Genomic DNA, 19866 nt, shown 5'->3' on the forward strand with positions numbered 1-19866 from the left:
ATAAACAAATTAGCGCATTTGTGATTTAATGGAAAAACGGACATTACGCACTTCTGTTTTTTCGACGTTTAGTAAATATTGGTAAAGTTTTGCGCATATGTCCAATGAAAAAGCGAGTGTTGTAGAAGATGACAGTGGTCTATGGTAACCACAGAGCCTCTGAACATCCAAATGGGTCATATCTGATGACCAAGAAAAGATGACAAACTGCATTTTACACCAATTCTTTACAGGTATTGATAGGATTAGTGGATCAACAGGTATTAAACGTTTTAGATCAGTAGATAGTTTTAGTCGACTGTGGTTCTTTGGGTCTTTATGGGTTAAAGGTAGGATATGAAGTATTTCTGCTTTAGACTATTAAAAACGATCCGACATATTAGAGGGTTTAGAGTTCTGACATTATGTTAAAAATGTTAGAGTACTGTATTGCAGAGATCCGGACTGAATTCATTCACAGCCATGGGCCAACCTTTGGAGTGAGTAGTGTCACTCTGCCACTCTCCTACGGCACTGAAAACTAATACCACGGCTGAACTGATGATGACAACCAGTAACAAACAACTTTCAGTCAAAGCAAATAAAGTGATAAAAAAGCCAAACACCATTCCCATTGTTTTTACCACTGGGCAGCTCTGACATAAAATAATGGGGTTTGACAGTGAAATCATAACGTTTCAAAGTTATAATCACAATTCAAAGTTATTATGTGATGTTTTTATGTTTTTATGTTTGTTGTTCTACGGTTCAGATTGTGACAGTTCTGATGTTGTTTGTTCACTTCCAAACAGATTTTTAGTGCAGATATTGACAACACAAACTGTACAGAAAACAGAGATGATTAGTGGTTTTACTGTGGCTGTTTACAGGCTGTGGAGACGTACCATTAGAGTGTTCCTACAAATATGGCTGATAGTTTTCAATACCAATACAACTTATAACATCTTTAAGTCACAAAAACAGAATATGTTGCCCAACATGACACCCATTATTCATAGCTTAAATTATTATTATTTTTTGAATATTAAAATGCATATAAAAAAGTGAAAAAAGTGTCTAAAAACAGAACAATGAGATTATATGAACAATTATAAGTTTTTACATTTTGCTTCATATTTGTTTTGCATCTTGTGACATTTATTTACTTATTTTGGTCTGCTATCGTAATTGTTTTGCATAATTTTGCCAGGTATATATTTACCTATGTTTTGTTTGTTTTGTCCTTCCTGGATATATAGTTTTGCACTTGGTTTTGTATTCATTTTGTATTATCTTTGGATGTATTTTGTTTGGTTTGTCTGACTTTATACAATATGACTTTATAGCTAGTTGTGTATAGCTAACCATTAAGGTTATTATTATTTAGAAGGGGGCAGGAAATATAAGATTTTCTGCATCCTGCTCCTTTTCGAGCATGGGTGTGTACATGTTTGTTCACCTGATGATTATTGAACGTCTGCTGATGAAATGTACAACCATGAATGAAATAAATGAAATGAATGAATGAATTAATTAAATATGGTAATACAGGAATAAAACTTAGATTTTTGGTTGTCAAAGGGGTAATATATCCTAACCCCCTTATCTAATCTGTATTGCTTCAGTTAGGATAGCAGAGATATTAGGATATTAGAGCAGTATGATTATCAAATACAATTTTGTATCACAGTGCAGATCATTATGGTAATACAGACTTCTCTTTGTATTCAGCTTCCATGATGTTTACACTGTCAGCTAAAACACTTTTATTTCAGGGTTGTTGTGTAATTAACTTCATTCTTTAATTTCTATGTCAACCAAACATTTCATTATTGGAAACGTGTTTGTTCTGCTTCTAGATTTCTATGAAGGTAGATTTGTTTCTTTATTATTCAATCAAAAGAAAAGTTGCCTTAACCAAAAAAAAAATATTTTCAATCAAAAAAAAACTTCACTTCAATCAAAAAAACCCTTTTCAATCAAATAAAAAGTGTCTGAATGCAAAAAAATATTTGAGACCCCAAAAAATTGCATTTGAACACTTTTTTTCATTGATTTTTTTTTTTTTTTAATTGAAGTGAGTTATTTTTTGATTGAAAACAATTTTTTTGATTGAAGTCATCTTTTTTGTATTTGGGGCATAAAATGGGTAGGATATTTATGTCTTTATTATTCAATCCCAAAAAATATCACTTTTATCAATCAATCAATCAATCAATCAATCAATCAATTAATTAATTAATTAATTAAAAAAAAACTTTACTTCAATAAAAAACAAACATTTTTAATCAAAGAAAAAAGTATTTGAATGCAAAAAAATATCTGAGACCCAAAAAATTGCATTTGAACACGTTTGTTTTTTAAGATAAGAAAGGAATAATGATTTGAATTTGTAGTTAAACTTATCCATTTCAATCCATATCTTATCTTATTGTAAATATTTATTTTTACGCTCCACTGTGGTTGAGAGTCTTTAACATTAATGACTCAAATCTTTGTGTTGAAAGGCTTTATCAAACCTGAAATCCTGAAGGGGGTACTAACCGGATGTTAAACCTGCCCATTTAGAAACATAATGCCACACATTGAAAAAGGTATTTGACATCAAATATGTTTTGCTGCAGATGTGTGATTGAGCCAGAAAGCCTGGGCACAAACTCCAAACCCCATATTCAAGGCTGTCATGCTTCAGACTAACAGAAACCCACTGATTCTGCTGAGATCAGAAAGATGTCTTGTGTGTTTGTGGTCATCTGTCTCTGGGTAAGTGTGCAGGCATTGTATTTCTATTGATTTTAGCTATATTTGCTGTGGAGACCAATGATAGATAACAGATGATGGCATCAGACTGATCTCATTTTAAGAGCGAGGGGAAAGCCGGGGTAAGGTGAAACAAATAATATGTGATCTTTTCTTCCCACAAAATGAAGCAAAAAATAATAATTCACGATGACATTCTAGTGTCAACAGAGTACAAGGTGAGGAGGAGGAAAGAAATGGGTTCATGCCGAGTTCAGTCTTGTTGCAGTGATTTTAAACTGAAAAAAAGATATAAAGTACATAAAAGCTTTGAGTGAAAAAGAATGTATTGAGTGAATGTTTGCATGTTCACATAGGCTCTTTAAGACATTATTTTTGATGGAATAACATTCTTTCTTTGCACAAGGCCATAAAAAGTGGAGTTACTATAGCATGTTAAATATTTAAACCCTTATTAAATGAATACTATAAAGCGTATGAGACAAAGAAATGTTTTATAGGCTCCTTACTAAAACTAGTGAGATAGTGCCTACTTCATAAACTTCTTAATACATCTTGAAACAGTAACTTGGGCTCAGTTAATGATGAGTTCCTCAGATACAGTAAAACTGGAAATAGAGCTGGGAGTTAATAAACAGCAGATAGAAGGTAGTCAGGTGAATATTTACTAAAGTCTCAGTGGTTGAAACTGATTATGCTGATCTGAAGCTAATAAACAACAATTATGTTATTATCACATTACCCATAGGGAGGAAAATATTATTAATGTTCCTGTACACTTGTTTTTATGTTTCATGTCCATAAGAAAGAGTGCAACAAATCCCTGTAGTGTTTGTAGTTTTCGTAATATTAGACTTCTTCCTCCTTCCTCTTTCATACACATCGTCGGTCTCCTTCCCTTCTCTCGTCTCCTCTCCTTCTGTTTCCCCCTGTTTCTATTACATATTGATCCTATATGTACAGTATAAATGAATTTTGTCTGCGATAAATTTATGGGCCCCTCTGGCATCCAGGAATTTATCCTCTCCTATCTTCTAAATATTCGGTTGTGAGGTAGCTTTAAGAGCGCTGCACGTCCTCACAGATGGCAATATGCCAGCCACACAAAGCCTGACAATATGACATATTAAGCCTTACCTACGCACACATACAGACAAACACAAGTGCACAGAGGTACACACACACTCAAGGGGAATGAAACAATATAACATTATAATCGAGGGTAGCTGTAGTGTGTTTTTTTCCCCTCAAATCTGTGCCTCGGGCCTTTCCATTATTGTAATGCCTCATACTTCCTATTCGGACTGTTCAAATAACCTGCTGTGTGTATGTGTAAGGGATAGGAATTCTGCATCTCAACGGGACTGATGTTATTACTTCTGGCTGAGCTGATGGGTGTGAACACATACATGCGTGAAAACAAACCCACATCTACACAAACACTGTATTAATGTGGCACAGTATTTTTCGCTTTGGTGGATGAAATCAAGGAAGTTGCCTGTTGTGTCATCCTGATTTGCTATGATCCTCATCCCTGACTGATTTTGGTAGATGCCCCATTTCTTTCAACTCGCTGAATTTGTCAACATATAGAAATATGATGAATGCAAGCGAGAGAGCAAAGCAGGTGAAAGGACTGAAATTATCCGACGAACACCAGGTTTGTAAAACTGTGCTTATACAAATTGCAATTCTGAAATGATTGTGATAAATCTATTAAAGCAATACAACTGAAGTTCTAAGGTCTTAACGCACAATTTGGATTTTTTGGTGAAATCCGACTTTTTTTGTGCTCGTTCATATTACACATTAAATGTGACTTCCATCAGTTTTGCGTATGAACTGAATGCGACCCTGAAGTGGCCTGTATGCGGAAAAGAGGTCCTGATGTAATGCGTGACCACACAGGCATGCACTGTTTATGGAAGTAAATATGTTTTTCCCACTGCTCCTTCTCCTGGGACGCAGAATTGTGATGTTTGTCAAATTTAAAAGACGTAAAGGTCAGATAAATGCGACCTGGCCGTTCAGACTGAACTCGCATTGCAAAATATCAGATACATGTCGGATTTAGGACCTCATATGAAAGTGGCTTTGGTCCAGTTTGAAAAAAAATGGGATTTGTGCCATTCAAACTGTCTTTAACAGATGGGATACAGGTCACATATGGGCATAAAAATTGGATTTGGACCACATTTGCCTGCAGTCTGAATGTGGCCTACGACAAATTAATTGTAATACAAAGGTCAGCAAAAATTTAGATCGTATTGCTTTTTTCTACTGAAATGAATAACAACAGTACAGTTTAATAACAGTGTCATGCTATGTGAGGTATGTAGGGTGTTAAATCAAAGCTGTCCAATGTATTGTGCTTCCGAGATATGGGCTGAGCCAGCATCTCACTATGTGACCACTAGAGGGAGTAATGAGTCACTCTGCTAGTCTCCTATAGTGAACTGAAAAATTAGGCCAAGGAATTGAGGATGACAACCATTAAGAAAGAACTTTCAGAGTCAAAGAAAGTGACAGAGTGATAAAAGCGAAAAGCACAGTTGTTTTCATCACTGGACACAGCTCTAAATGAAAAGAATAGATTTTGATGCTGAAATCACAGTGTGTCTTCTAAATGGGTGACTTTGTTTATGAATCTCGTGAAAATATAAAGTCACTATATTTGCTAAATTTTCCTTTTGTTGATGCTTGGCTCAGAATAATATATAATGTAAACTATCAGCCAATACAGTGGCATATGTAAAGATTATAATTATAGTTGTTTTATCTAAAAGTATGCTTGTCAGAAGGAGAGTAAAGAATGAGCTTTATACTGTACTTTATTCAGTGAGTGACACAGTCAGCAATAATATAATGTTAATTTGCTGGTGGTGTTGGCAGCTGTTGGTGCATTCTGTTATGGATAGTTTGGTGAATATTATATATAACACCTTTAAAGTTCTTTTTTTGTTAATTCTCATCTACATTAAGGATTATAATTTCTTCATGATACCTCTTTGCTATCGAAAAGCTTGCATGGAGTGGAAATATTAGCATTTTATTGAAACAATATTAATTTATTGACTGCTGTATATTGCAATTTTCACTACTTTGTACATATTCATCATTTTGACAGAAAAGCGTGAGTTTGACAGCATACTGTGCTCCCTCACTTTGTTCAATACATGTCTGTCTATGCAAAGACACTAAAGAGAGTAAATACTGTTTCTAGTAACGCTCGTGTCCAGTCATTTAATAGTTACTCAGGAGATGAATGATGAATGATCAAAGCACAGTATCTTTCACATTCATACTCAAACGCATCGAGCAGCACTCACCATCTGTCTACATCAGCTTTTTGAACAGACTTTGTTTATTAGAAAATTGGACAGTTCATGGCAGGTAATATAAAAAGTAAGAGCTGATTTTTTAAATGTATTTATTTATTTTTTTCATTTTGGCACATCTAAACCTGCTTTGGTCCTGTTGCACACTTTCACAAGATGAATACAACTGTGAGTTAATGAGTAAGTAAAAGGAAGGATCAGACACCCCAGCAGGAATCAACGAAGTGCCCTCAACTACCACTCACACAACACACATATACCATTAAGGAGACACCCACAGTCTAATCTAGATCGCTCTCTCCAAGGGCTCATCACCCTCTTTAGTTTCACCCTCTGTCTTTCTGCTTGAAAGGAGGAACTGCGATTTAACAGGAGTTTTCTCCAAGGAGAGAGGGGAATGTTTCTGCAGGTCAAACCCTGCCTCAGGGCCTGTTCTTGCTCTCTCATAAATACAAACACACACATACCAGACCATGCATCTGTGAAGACATGGGTTTTTGTATTGAGATATGAGAAAAATGTAGAGGCCACACAGTGGTTCATTTCAGTATCCTTCTGAAGATCTAAAATCAAAAGCAGAAAAAATAATGACACACAACGTGCCATTTGGTGAGACCTCCTGATATGAGGGTTTAACAAAGAGAAGAAAGGGTGTAATAGTCTCCCGCCGGAATTTTTGTTCCTGCTACTTTGTCGAGTTCCTCAAAGAGTGAAAACTATCTACAATCATTTGCTATGAATGGTCAGTCCCTCAACGTACGGTCTCTCACTGAAATGGATTTATACTGCACATTCCTAAAGTAGTAAGAATGAACTGAATGAGCTGAAAATTATCTTCTCTCCACGCTTTATTGTGACGTGTTCAGTGCCCTGGACATCATTCATTAAACATGTTATTTAATTTTTATTGTGTTGCCACTTTTCCTTTCTTCCCCTATTGAAGAACAATTAACCCCACAGTGATTCCATTTTCTGCTACCATTATTTTCTGCTCCAGACACACAGTATGTCAACCTCGTTATAAGTCACACAAGAACTGATCTGTGAATTATGTGTGTGCGACTGCACCTTCTGGTAAACGGCTGATTATATGTATGACTACACTGTCGGTTAACAGCTTCATAAACAAATTATCCCCACTGGGAGAAAAAGTAGATTGCACTCTCTGTGCAACAACCTTTCCTTTATCTCTGTGTTTGGTAGTGTGTACACATGTGCACATGTCTCCCAAGAATATCTGCCATGAAGAGGGACTAAGCATTTCATTACAGAGTCTATAAGTCTACTGATCTCCCACTGTGTCATTAAAGCAAGAAACTGGTGTGCCTTTCTTTCTTAAGAGATAGTAATAAGAAAGTCAAAGGAGGGAGCATGGGTTTGTGTGTGTGAGAGTGTGTTTTTGTGTCTTTGTATTCTAGTAATACTGATGTAATCGCAGGCTCAAGCCCAATTAGCCTAGAGGGTAACTCTGTAATAATCCCTACCCCTGGGCATAATGGCCTATTAAAGCAGCAGTGGACAGAATAAATAAGTATGTCTAAAGAAAGGGAAAGAGAGGGAGGAAATATGTGGGTTTGGAGTGGGTGGTGAGAGATAAGGGAGGAGGTAGCGAAGGAGGAAGAGAGATGAATGAACACACAGTGAAGACACACTAAAAATGTTCATGACTCTCTTAATTTTGGACCTTAATGGTGAACATAAACAACATTCCAGCTTTATGTGCAGGAGGTGAACACAATATTTTGAGTAATAGTGATGCTCGCACCTTAATTATGTTACTCTAGGATATTTTGTGGAAGGGCTAAACATGGGAATACAAAGATTTGGACATTTCTTACTAAGACAGACAGAGATAACAGCTGATCACACCATGAAGACCACACCACACTGGCAGGTAAATGTTTGCACTAAAATGCTCCAAGTCTCTGTTGTATTTTCATTGCTTTTACAGACATACTGCCTCTGTCACTTTGGCTACGTTCAGACTGCAGCCAAATGTCTCCCTTGCAAAAGAGATTCCTAATCTCAATGGGACTTCCTGGTTAAATAAAGGTAAGAGATATGTGGCCCAAATCCTTTTTTTTTGCCCATATGTGACCTGTATCCAATCTCTTAAAGACAGTTTGAACACCACAAATCAAATTTTTTCAAATCCGACCCAGGCCACTTTCATATGTGGTCCTAAATCCGATACGTATCTGATATTTTGCAATGCAACTTCAGTCTGAATGGCCAGGTCACAATTATCTGACCTTTACATATTTGAAATGCGAAAACGTCACAATTCTACGTCCCAGGAGGAGGAGCGGCAGGAAAAACATTTACTTCCGTGAAGAAAGTGCATGCCTATGTGGTCACATACTATGTCAGGACCTCTTTTGCGCATGCGGGTCACTTCCGGGTCACATTTAGTTCATACTCAAAACTGATAGAAGTTGTATTTAATGTGTATTACGAATGAGCACACAAAAAAAATCTGATTTCACCCAAAAATCCAAATTGTGCAAGACCTGCTGTCTGAATGTAGCCTATGACTCACCTGAATCACTCTGTATGGTAAAGAAAAAAAAAAAAAAAAACTTGGAGCCATCAGATTTCAAGTCCACTACTATAACTGCTGCTGCTGCTACTCCTGGGTGCTGCCTTTAGGGGTTGCTACAGGAAATTATCTGCTTCCATCTGACCCTGTCTCTTACATCTTCTTCTCGCACACCAACTGCCTGCATGTCCTCCTTCACCACATCCATAAATCTCCTCTTTGGTCTTCCTCTTTGCCTGTTAGCTCCATCTTCATCATCCTTCAACCAGTGTATTCACTATCCCTCCTTTGTACATGTCTGAACTGTCTCAATCTGGCCTCTTTTACATCGTCCCAAAAACGTCCAACTTGAGCTGTCCCTCTGATCCTGTCCATCTTTGTCACTCCCAAAGAAAATCTCACCATCTTCACCTCAGTCCCCTCCAGCTCTGCTTCTTGTCTTTTCTTCAGTGCAGCCGTCTCTAAACTGTACAACATTGCTGGTCTTGCTACCATCCTGTACACCTTTCATTTAACTCTTGCAGATGCTCTTTTGTCACACATCACCCCTGATAATTTTTTCCAGCTGTTCCATCATGCCTACAGTTTGCCTCTGATCTCCCCATTGCCATCAGATTTCAAGTGCAACTCATAAATTTATACCGAAATAGTCATGAATACAATTAAAAAAACTCTGAATTCTAAAGTTTAGTTAATACAGCTAAACCTCTTTCTTCAGGTTTCAAACAAAACCAGGATATCCTTCCAAATTGCAGCATTATCAAATTACAAATGAAAAAAAATACTGCTTTTTTTGCCATATTGCCCAACTCTACTTTAATCACCAATATTACTTTCAGCTGAAATGGAAATATCTCACTGCTACAATTTCAAAGCATTTGTCTTTCTTCAGTTATTACTATTTGAAGGAAACCCCTACACAGTTTATTAAGGTTTATTTTTGTGGTTGCTTACACATTTTCAGAATATGGCTCATAAACAAGTCAAAAAAGACAATACTTGTGAGATTAACCCTATAACACCAAACGTATCATATTTGATGCGTGAGTTTTGAAACCCTCTACAAGATCAGTGTGATAATTTTTTTTTCTTGAAAAACCAGATGTACTGGTACTGGCACTGATAGGTCAATTGGTTAATCTAAATTGTCCATAGGTGTGAATGTGAGAGTGATTATTTGTCTCTATATGTCAGCCCTGCGATGAACTGGCGACTTGTACGGGGTGTACCCCACCTTCTCCCGTAAGTAGCTGGGATAGGCTCCAAGCGACCCCCGTGACCCTAGTAAGCATACAGCGGGTTCAGAAAATGAATGAATGAATGAACCTGATGTATACAATTAGATACATGAGTCTACAGGATACAGGAGTCTGGGTTTGCTCGAGGTCTCTGTCTGTTAAAGGGAAGTTTTTCCTCGCCACTGTCACCAGTCACAAGTGCTTGCTCCTGGAGGATTCTGCTGGGTTTCTGTAAATTGGCTTAGAGTCTGGTTTCGACCAACTCAATATGTAAAGTGTCATGAGATAACTTTTGTTATGATTCGGTGCTATATAAATAAAATTTGATTTGATTTGATACATGCAATACATGGATAATCCAGCAGAGGGGAGAAATTCATTCACCAGAGGCCTTTCCAGTGACACTACAAGATTGCCAATAATGAGGAAGGAAGCAGAACTTTGCCAATTTTGAAAAGGAATTACCAATTTGTTAGACATGTTTGTGTTATATTATGTTTTTGTTTGTTCAAAAATAACAATATGTGAGCATTGAGACCTGATGTATCAAATATGATACAAAATTTAAACTCATACATTTGAAAAAAAAAATGTTTGGGGTTGTTCAGGAGGACCAATAAAGGCTCCTGTTTCAAAGAACTGGAATTTTCTGTCAGTGATTTAACAGTTCAGGCTTTACAGGGTTAACATCTTTCCTTCTATGAAACTCACTGACACACATATGCATCATATGAAATACTCATTGAAAAACAGCAACAACAGCACACTTCGTATTTGTTATGACTGTTGCTCAAACCCAACTGCACCAGAACCAACTATATCCATTCATGTTTGTATTTATGTAGCAGTATCAGCGTGCAGACTCACCTGACGATAAGTCCACTCGACTGTTTCTGGTCACCTTCGTCACATTGATATGAACTACAATCTTGCCATCTTCAAGTGAGATCTCCAGCGTGCCGTCATCAAGATTACTGAAGAGGAGGAGCCCATCGGGGTTCCACGTCCTGAACTGGAAACCCACGGACACTGTGTTGTGGTTGGCTCGACCTGGCAGCTGCAGGAAACTTGTGGCATTGAAAAAGACGGGGAAGGTGTGGGTCTCCACACATGAGAACGACAGGTTACGCTGTTTAGAAAAAAGTTAGATAAACAGAGACAGATGATAGGAAGTCATCAATCTGTTTTCAAAGAGGAACTCAAGCACAAAGCTGATCTCTTGGTAGTGGGCTTGTCTGTGAAGTACCTTCAATATATCAAATGCTTTAGAAAATGTATTTATTCACTAAGCTTGCGGGCTTTGAAAGTAATGTTTGCATGTTACCTTCAGGTGTTCCCCACTGAAAGCTAGATTCAAAAGGCTGATGTTGTCTGTACACATCAAAGAATCCAGGGTTGGGCAGTAACCTGGATGATGTTTATGTGCTTCTAGTAAACAAACACTGTTGTAGAATTTCCAGAGTAATTACCACTGACTTTCTTCAGCCTTGTGTTCTTAATCAAATCTTTAGCAAATACACAATATTGAACTATAGATGATTCCTAATTGTGTCTGCCTGGGTGTGTGTTTCTGAAATTTGAGAGCGGATCTGCTTTGATTAGAAATGAATGGCTGTGTGAGTAATCAGACAGAATTAGAGTGCAGCTTTAATACACTTGATTAGCGCCTCCATTTGTCCAATCAGTTCACAGAGATCGAAGGCTGGCTGGCTGTCCATTGCTGAGGGACAAGGCACAGGTTTCACATTCAGACAAAAACTGTTCTGCTCTTGAAATACGTGACAGAAGGTACATGCATGGAGGGGCCACTGACAGAGCAGTTGTATCTGATTAATTATGAATCTAAAGACTTTTTTTTTTCTTTGTGTAATTAATAATTTGCCCCCTCACTCAGGTCAGATGCAGAGTTAGTGTGACAATAATGAGCATGTACAATATTCAAATGCTTCTAAAAAACAGGTACTTCACACTCTTAAGACTTATGCATATTGTGTTATGTTTGTGTGAGAAGTTGTCTTAAACATTTTGCTTACAAAACTGGAGGTGTCTAGCTTCTTTCTGCGGGCCAGATCCGTTATGTTGTCTCCATTGTAGTTGATGCTCTCCATGCAGCCTTTAAAGTTCTTCCTCCCTCCTCCCACTGGTTTGCCACTGTACGGCATCCCCCCAAAACTCAACTAGAGACAGACACAAGAATTGATGCAAAGCAGACAGATTAAACATCTTTAACATTTAAGCTCCTTTCTTTACAAGTTAACAAAAAAATATTGTGTTGGAGATCTACTAAAGGATTGCAAGGCTTTTGCAGCAGCTTAACCCATAAGAACACAGTGCTACCTTTATGGCTGTTTGCAAATGAATTTCTGTCTCTATTTAACCTTTCCTAAGTGATTTATCACCATTGATTATAATATTACCCTCTGAATTTTGCATTTCTCACTGTAAATCATATATTTCCCTTCATTTAATTTCCTAGATCTAATTTAGATGTTCATGAAAAGTCACAGTAAATTCACAGGTTATATCAAAAGAAAGAAAACTGAAGAAAAAGTGACTTTTTCAGCAAATATATCCTTCACTGAGCATCAAACAAGTGTCTCCATCCACTGTCATTGATTAAATTCCATGGGTTTTACTGATGAATCAATGTTGTAGAAGATGACGATGTTTCCATGTTCACTGTGGAGCCTCTGAACGTCCAAATGGGTCATATCTGATGACCATGAAAAGATGACAAACTGCATTTTACACCAATTATTTACATAGATTGATAGGATTAGTGGATCAACGGGTATTAGACATTTTAGATCAGTAGATGCTTTTGGTTGCCAGTGGATGTTTGGGTCTTTATGGGTTAAACAGTGCATATTGAATAAAAATATAGTGTGTAATTTACAAAGCACCTACAAATGGAGAAGTTCACTGCGACCTCCACTGCTATCATGGTGTAAATTATGGAATAGTCACACATTCAGCAAAATATCAGCTGCATTCTTTTGAAATGCATAAGTATCATTTCAAAGCCTAAATGCTACAAATAGTTAGACTGATGCTGTAAATGATCATTGAAAGGAGTTAAAGGCACTCGCTTGCTCGCTCACTTCAAATCTTTGAGTTTGTCAGTCTTGAATCATACCAAATTAATATTTAATAATATCATAAGAGTGAAATCTACACTCAGATATTGGAGTGATTCTGTGCATGTGCCATCTCAGATTTACAGATAAGATTCTAAAAAATTAAAATGCCCAGATATACCATAGATCAGGTTGCTTTATTACAAACAGTCCACCTTAAGAATCTGGAATTTCAATGCAACAGCTGCAGAACACATTATTATGGTCATATCCTGACCACTCTGGTGTCAAAGTCAAGTTACCACTACTGTGTCATGTGTAAAATGTGACAAACAAGCCTGGAGATCTTTTCATTTCAGCTGGTGTGTAATTTCAAAGCCAGCTATGACAGAACCAGACAGAATATGAACAATAATGTCTCTGTTTCAGACTTGCTTAAGTTAGATTAAAGGGGTCATATTTTGTTAAACCCACTTTTATTAGTCTTTCAAACATTTATTTGGGTATTTGGACCCTAACAGTTCATAAAGTTTGAATTTGAACCCTCCAGGTGCTGCAAAGCTATCTTCATATTCATTCAGAAAAAAACTGAGTGGATTTCTACAACCTGTTTTTATTCCTTCTTAATTTGTTACGTTTACAACTACTTACATCACAACATTTGCACACATAAGGTCAAGACCTCCGACAAACATTTCTCCGAGTACGCCATAATTGTTTGTCAGCAGCAGCGGTTGTAGTAAAAGCTGAAAGTATATCCAAACTCCGAGCCAATTACCTAAAATGTCCAGTTGTTGATTGTATTAATGAACACAAGTGGCTGAATGGTACAGAGCACAACCCAGAAGGGGTTGGGGTCATGAGCATTTAAAGGGCCAGTGCTCAAAATGACCTTTTTCATGTAATTACTCAAAAATAGGGTTGAAGATGGGCCATTGGAGCTTAATTAATGAAGAATTCAGACCCAAGCATAGCATTTACAGTTTATTCAGACCACAGGGAAATGTTTTAAAATGCATAATTCCATTTAAAAAAGCAAAATATAACTCCTTTAATAGCTGGACAACAGACGATAGATGCAAAATACCAGAGCAGCAAAAGAAACAAAAAACGGTCTCTGCTAATTAAATGTACACAATTTGAGGGTTCTTGCAGTTTTCATTATGTACCTGTGTGTGCTGACATGTGGAGAAAAGCCCAAAACACTGACACATACAGATGCTAAACACAGGAAAACTGCACTCAGGTGCAAAACTTTACAGGCATATTTGCATTGACATATTATTACCACAATCCATTTTATTCTTAAAGCAGTGCAGATTGTGGATGCAAGTGCAGCACAATTCATGGCTCTATTAGCAAATGCAATCAATTTTTTTGTGGATTTAGTTCAATGTGTTTATTAGAGCAACAGAATAACAACAAAGACAACACTGATGCATCAAATTTCAATTAGTCTGATATTAGTGTATGGTGTGAACTCTATTTATTATATATAATATCACCACTGGAGAACTGGGAGAAAGCATTAAAAGCAAAAGATGGGAGTTTGTGGGAAACAGATGCGATGAGAGGAGAAGTGAAGCGAGGAGGTGCAGGCTAATAAACAGGCATCTGTGAGAAGCACTCAAGGACACAGGACTAATGAAAATGTAAAGTGCGTTTCATATTTTTCTACAGTTGTACATGTGTTCACTTCTCAGACAGAGCTCTGAGCTTAGAGGAAAGCCAGAGATGATGAAGGGAGGTGCAATTACCAGTAGATATGTGTCTGTCTATCTGTGTGTGTGTGTGTGTGTGTGTGTGTGTGTGTGTGTGTGTGGGGTGATGCTTCAGTAGTCTTAGTAATTACTGCCAAGGGTAGACACAAATGCGCCCGGATATTTAGTCTACAGGCTTAAATAGGGGCAGAAGATGCTGCACACACTCAAACAGACACACAAGATGAAATGTGTGGAGTAGATGGGATACAGTGGTAAACTCGGAGCTGCTCACATTTACACAACCTATGGAAAAACTCTGTTAAGTAATAAACACGGTTAGGTTGTACCCAGGGTTCACTGCAGCACACATCACCCGCACAAAACCTCCTGTTGTATGGATTCCCTCAAGATCCCTTAATTCAACAGCTTCAGTTTAATTGGACTGTGGTTTGTCCTGCACCATTTCTCAGTATCCTACTTAACACTGGAGCAGATCAGCCATATCAGCAAAACCTGGTAACGGTCAAAACACTTGCTCACAAATATGTCTACGCACACACACAAACACAAGATGTGCATACACCCAATGTATGGATTTACACGTGCACGCTGAACACAACACTCAAATTACACGCAAGTGCATTTCAACGATTATACACTCCAGAATCAATTTCCTGTTTTAAGTATTATTAGCTGATCTCGGGGCATTCCATTACTCACTGACATTAATTATGTGAGTTTTATGGATTAGCATTATAGCAGACTGTAAAACCAATATCTAATTTCCTGCGATATCAATGTATTGCAAAGAATGCAGAGGGCAAGAAGTACAAAACAGCACCACAAGGACAGCCCATTTCACAAGTGAAGGCATGTAGACGGATGATGATTTAAAGGAAAAATCTGATATGAGTGGTTTCTTCCAATTGATCACCTGTGAGTGATATGTTGGAAAGTGCTCTCTACAACCACCATCAATACACTAAATGAAAGGAGCTCTAGGACATATGGTTTGTCATTTCTCCAATGAAGGCACTTTGAAGATTCGGGTGATGGGATGTGGTAGCACTACACCTTACTAAATGAGTCTACATTGACTAAATCTCTTAAAATAATAAGAAACATTTGTATCTGATTGTGGTTGCAAGCAGTTTGAGATGGTTCCAAGTATCTGGAAACTGTCCACATTACCAATGATTAAACAAAAATGTAATAAAATAAAATGAAAATGATCTGTGCAGAATATTAGTATGTCCCAACTTTCCTAAACTAGAGCTGAAACTTATAAAAGTCTTCCTGAACTTCCAGCAAACTGTTTCCACTGAATGGTCATTAAATTACCTGTGCTCAGGTTTCATCGATTTTTCATACTGTATGGTTTTAGTAGTTTTGTCCTTGTAGAAATCTTGAGCTGTGCTTGGCCTGTAAAACTTACTCAGAAACTTTGGGTCTAAAATACAAGCTCAGTCTTTTCAGAGTCATGCACACATGTTCTGCCATGTTGACCCCCTTATAGTGTTAGCAAACTGAATGAGCTCCATGCATTATTAGTATAAATAGTACAGAATATGTAGGTGTTATCAACATGTACTCATTCTAGGCTTACTTTACTTAGAGACCTTTCCATTTAGACTAAGTGAAAATAAAACAACTGATGGTACTACTCTATACTTGAAGTACTACACAGTCTACACTTGTAACATTTTATTAATGTACTTCTATGCAAAGTACACTATATAGTCAAATATTTGGACACATCACACATAAAGCCTGTTGATTTGAAATATCATGATAAAAATGTTCATGACAGTTGTCAGTAATTGTCACATCAAATGAACATTTCTTCAAAGTTTAAATACTGATTTTTCATTATAAGGAAGAGTTGAAGAAACCAGATGGTTACATATGTTTTAAAGTGATTATTTATGATCAAAATGTAACAGATATTTCAGAAATCCATCTCTTGTGGCAAAAGCTTATTACAATCCCTTTCTAAATTTTGGGGATTTTAAAGTACAGTACAGTATGTGTTTCTTAATTAAAGTGTAATATTAATAGTAGGAATACATGGCATGTCTATGATGTGTACAGTTTATTTACGGTGATATAAGCATACGTGGTTATAAATAAGTGACATTAGGTTGTATAATATACAGATATGTGATGTGTAAACATTTTTGCTGTACTATTGTATGTCATGTGGACAATGTCATTCATTCATTCATTCATTTATTTTCTGAACCTGCTTTATCCTCACTAGGGTCATGGGGGTCGCTTGGAGCCTATCCCAGCTACTTAAGGGCGAAGGCGGGGTACACCCTGGACAAGTCACCTCACCAGTTCATCGCAGGGCTGACATTTGGACAATATTTTGTGTTACATTACATGGCATCAATGCAGGAAGGATATCTAGATGGAACCAACACATAAAAATATGGGGAAATATGTGACAGAATGAAAGAACAGACTTCAACCAACCAAGTCCAAATAAGGAGGTTTGAGTGATATGATGGTCTATACCAGTGGTTCTCAAATCCGGTCCTCGAGGACCAGTATCCTGCATGTTTTAGATATTTCCCTCTTCCGGCACACCTGGAAGCCATTACATCGTTATCAGGCTTCTGCAGAGCTTGGTGATGAGTTGATCATCAACTGAACCAGGTGTGCTGGAAGAGGGAAACATCTAAAACATGCAGGATACTGGTCCTTGTGGACCGGATTTGAGAACCACTGGTCTATACTGTGTGACAGTAGATATGTTTCTAATGGCAGAGATGGGGCAAAACAACAGGAGCTAACCCTACATATCTATAATATGATTTCCTTTGTTTTAACCCATGTTTCATGTTTTACAAGCTCCATATAAAAGAACTTCTTGTCTGTAGCAGCATTTCCACTGGTAAGGTTTCCTTGCCGCCACATCATACATTTGATACAAAAAAAATCATCACCGTTGCATTACTTATTTTACATATGTATCACATATAATAGGCCTACTATTTTCAATAAGAAGCTGAGCAAACCCCGTGCCGCTGTGCAGTTTTTACCCTCTAAGAATTATGTGCATGCTCCAAACCACTGAGCATGTGCAACTGCATTTTTTTCTTTAATGTAAACATCCAGTAGTGATCCGGTAGTGAAACCTGTCGTACAGAATTTACCCCATTTATTTATCATTTATTATAGTAAATTTCACTTTGTTTGGATATTCAAAACTACACAGTTAATGGGGGTAAAAATAATCAGCATGCTGTGTGCTGTTCCAAATTTACCCACATAGTGCACATGTGTGAAAACACCGGAAGTACAATAATAATATGGGGGTAAAAATTATATGTGACACCACACCTTTCTGAAATGATTCAGATGATCAGCATGTGAAGGGATTTTTTTTTCTACACAGAGTGGCTGCTACAATGAAAGGTGAGTGTTTTAAATAAAGTTATGAAAGTGTTAATCTGTGGATTGGACCATAATAGGTGGGCCACTACCAGCAGAGATTCCATACAGGAGAGGTCTAGAGCCCCCCCAGTATGACACACTGCCACACGAAGAGGTCAGTTCACAGGAAACACTGCTGTAGACACTTAGCTGCTCACCTCATAGTCCAAATCAAGGTGGTCAAACTCTCCGTTGGTCCTAAAGTGCTGAGTGTGTCTGTCCAAGGTGAAGTTGACATTACGCCTGTAGCGTTCAATCACCACTGAGTGCCAGTGATTGTCATCCAAGAGGCTGCCGGTGGTCACGGAGGTGTGACCCAAGATGGAGCCATACTGGTTGCTGCCTGTAATTAACATGTGGTAATAAAAGCAATTACTATGACACAGACTGTGGACACTGTACACTCTAAGCTATGGTTAGTAAAAATGCAGTATGTTGGGAAAGTGCGCTCAAATTCATAGCAACACAAAAATAGTTGGTTATCTTGGTGGCCACTGTATTTGTGACACATACTTCTGCAACATCTGCTGGATCTGTTGTGACTACTTTATAAAAGTGCAAACTGAAACTCACATAGATGTACCAAATTTGCAGGTGTATGTATTAAGTAACAACTACAAAACAATAGGTTTACAGGTTGTGATTTTGCAATTTAAACATCTTTGCTTAACATAAAACATGTATTAGATTATTTTGTTGTGCTGTTTTCAGAGGAACAGTCCAAAGCATAGTTATTTAGGATAGTAAATTGTACTCCTACTATGTAGATCTAAAACTGCACATGTATGGACATTATCACAACTGTCTGTTTGACTGTGAGTTATGCTCCACAGGTTTATGGGTTTGCTGTAGGTTTTGTTTGCACTGTGGAGAGTAAAGAAGCAGCCAACTTCACTTCATAATTAAGTGATCTTGACAGACTTTTCATATAATTGGATTATATAAATCAGATTATTTTAAAGCCTATAAAGATGAGATATATTTTTCACTTGTCAAGACACTGCAAATATAGCTTGTTGCAGGTGTAAACGTAGGTGTAAACCTTAAACTTATTATACTCATAAGTGAATATCCAATATTATACCAGGTGGGTCTTGCTCTTTTCTAACATTATAGTTTAATAAGTACCTTACATGCAAATTTACATACCTAGATTGATCTGCAGTAGCAGTTTGGCCTTGCGAAGCTCCAAGGTGATGTAGTCTCCTTGCTGGCCTTCTCCATGGAGAATAACACCCTCACTCTCTGATGTCTTGAATCTCAGTGCAATGACATCTTTTATAATTTTCATCTTCTTCACCTGCACAAATGTGACCTCATCTTATATCACATGTGACCAATTTTCACCTCTGACACTGGGAAAAGCCAGTGTCTTACAGAACACATACAACTTTGACAGATATCATATAATACAAACATAGAAAAAAGTAAATCAAGTACCTTGAAACGGTATGAGATCACACCCTGTCCGTCAAAGTTGATCACATCAGCCCCTGAATACAGAAAAAAGCAGAAAACATAAATAATTAGTAGGAATTTTTTAGTTAACAACCACATTGCCACAGGATTGTTAACATTAGTCAACTATAATGACAGTGTAAAAAAAAAACAACCCAAAAAGATAATGAAAGTAATAAAAAGAAAATATAAAAACCTGTAGCCATTAAATTATAAAACAAATGAATCAGCTATAACAAGAACAACTGTGGGCAAATGTGATACAAAAATAATATTTAAAATGCCTTCAGGATAAAAAATGGAGTTAAAAATTGAAATTCTTTTAACTGTGGT

The 19866-nt window shown here is 37.1% G+C and overlaps 1 protein-coding gene across 1 annotated transcript in view; it reads right to left on the reverse strand.

Annotated features, from left to right (window-relative positions):
- The window catches only part of cntnap2a (contactin associated protein 2a), a 361415-nt gene that overhangs the window by 143897 nt on the left and 197652 nt on the right, over nucleotides 1–19866 (reverse strand). The window contains exons 5-9 of the mRNA XM_030123092.1: nucleotides 19516–19568; nucleotides 19225–19375; nucleotides 18234–18418; nucleotides 11888–12031; nucleotides 10722–10983 (exon numbers count right to left, since the gene is read on the reverse strand). Coding sequence (XP_029978952.1) covers nucleotides 10722–10983; nucleotides 11888–12031; nucleotides 18234–18418; nucleotides 19225–19375; nucleotides 19516–19568 — 795 coding nt within the window. The remainder of the gene's footprint in view (nucleotides 1–10721; nucleotides 10984–11887; nucleotides 12032–18233; nucleotides 18419–19224; nucleotides 19376–19515; nucleotides 19569–19866) is intronic.

The sequence above is a fragment of the Sphaeramia orbicularis genome, chromosome 20 (assembly GCF_902148855.1).
Source record: "Sphaeramia orbicularis chromosome 20, fSphaOr1.1, whole genome shotgun sequence".
Taxonomy (NCBI): Eukaryota; Metazoa; Chordata; class Actinopteri; order Kurtiformes; family Apogonidae; genus Sphaeramia; species Sphaeramia orbicularis.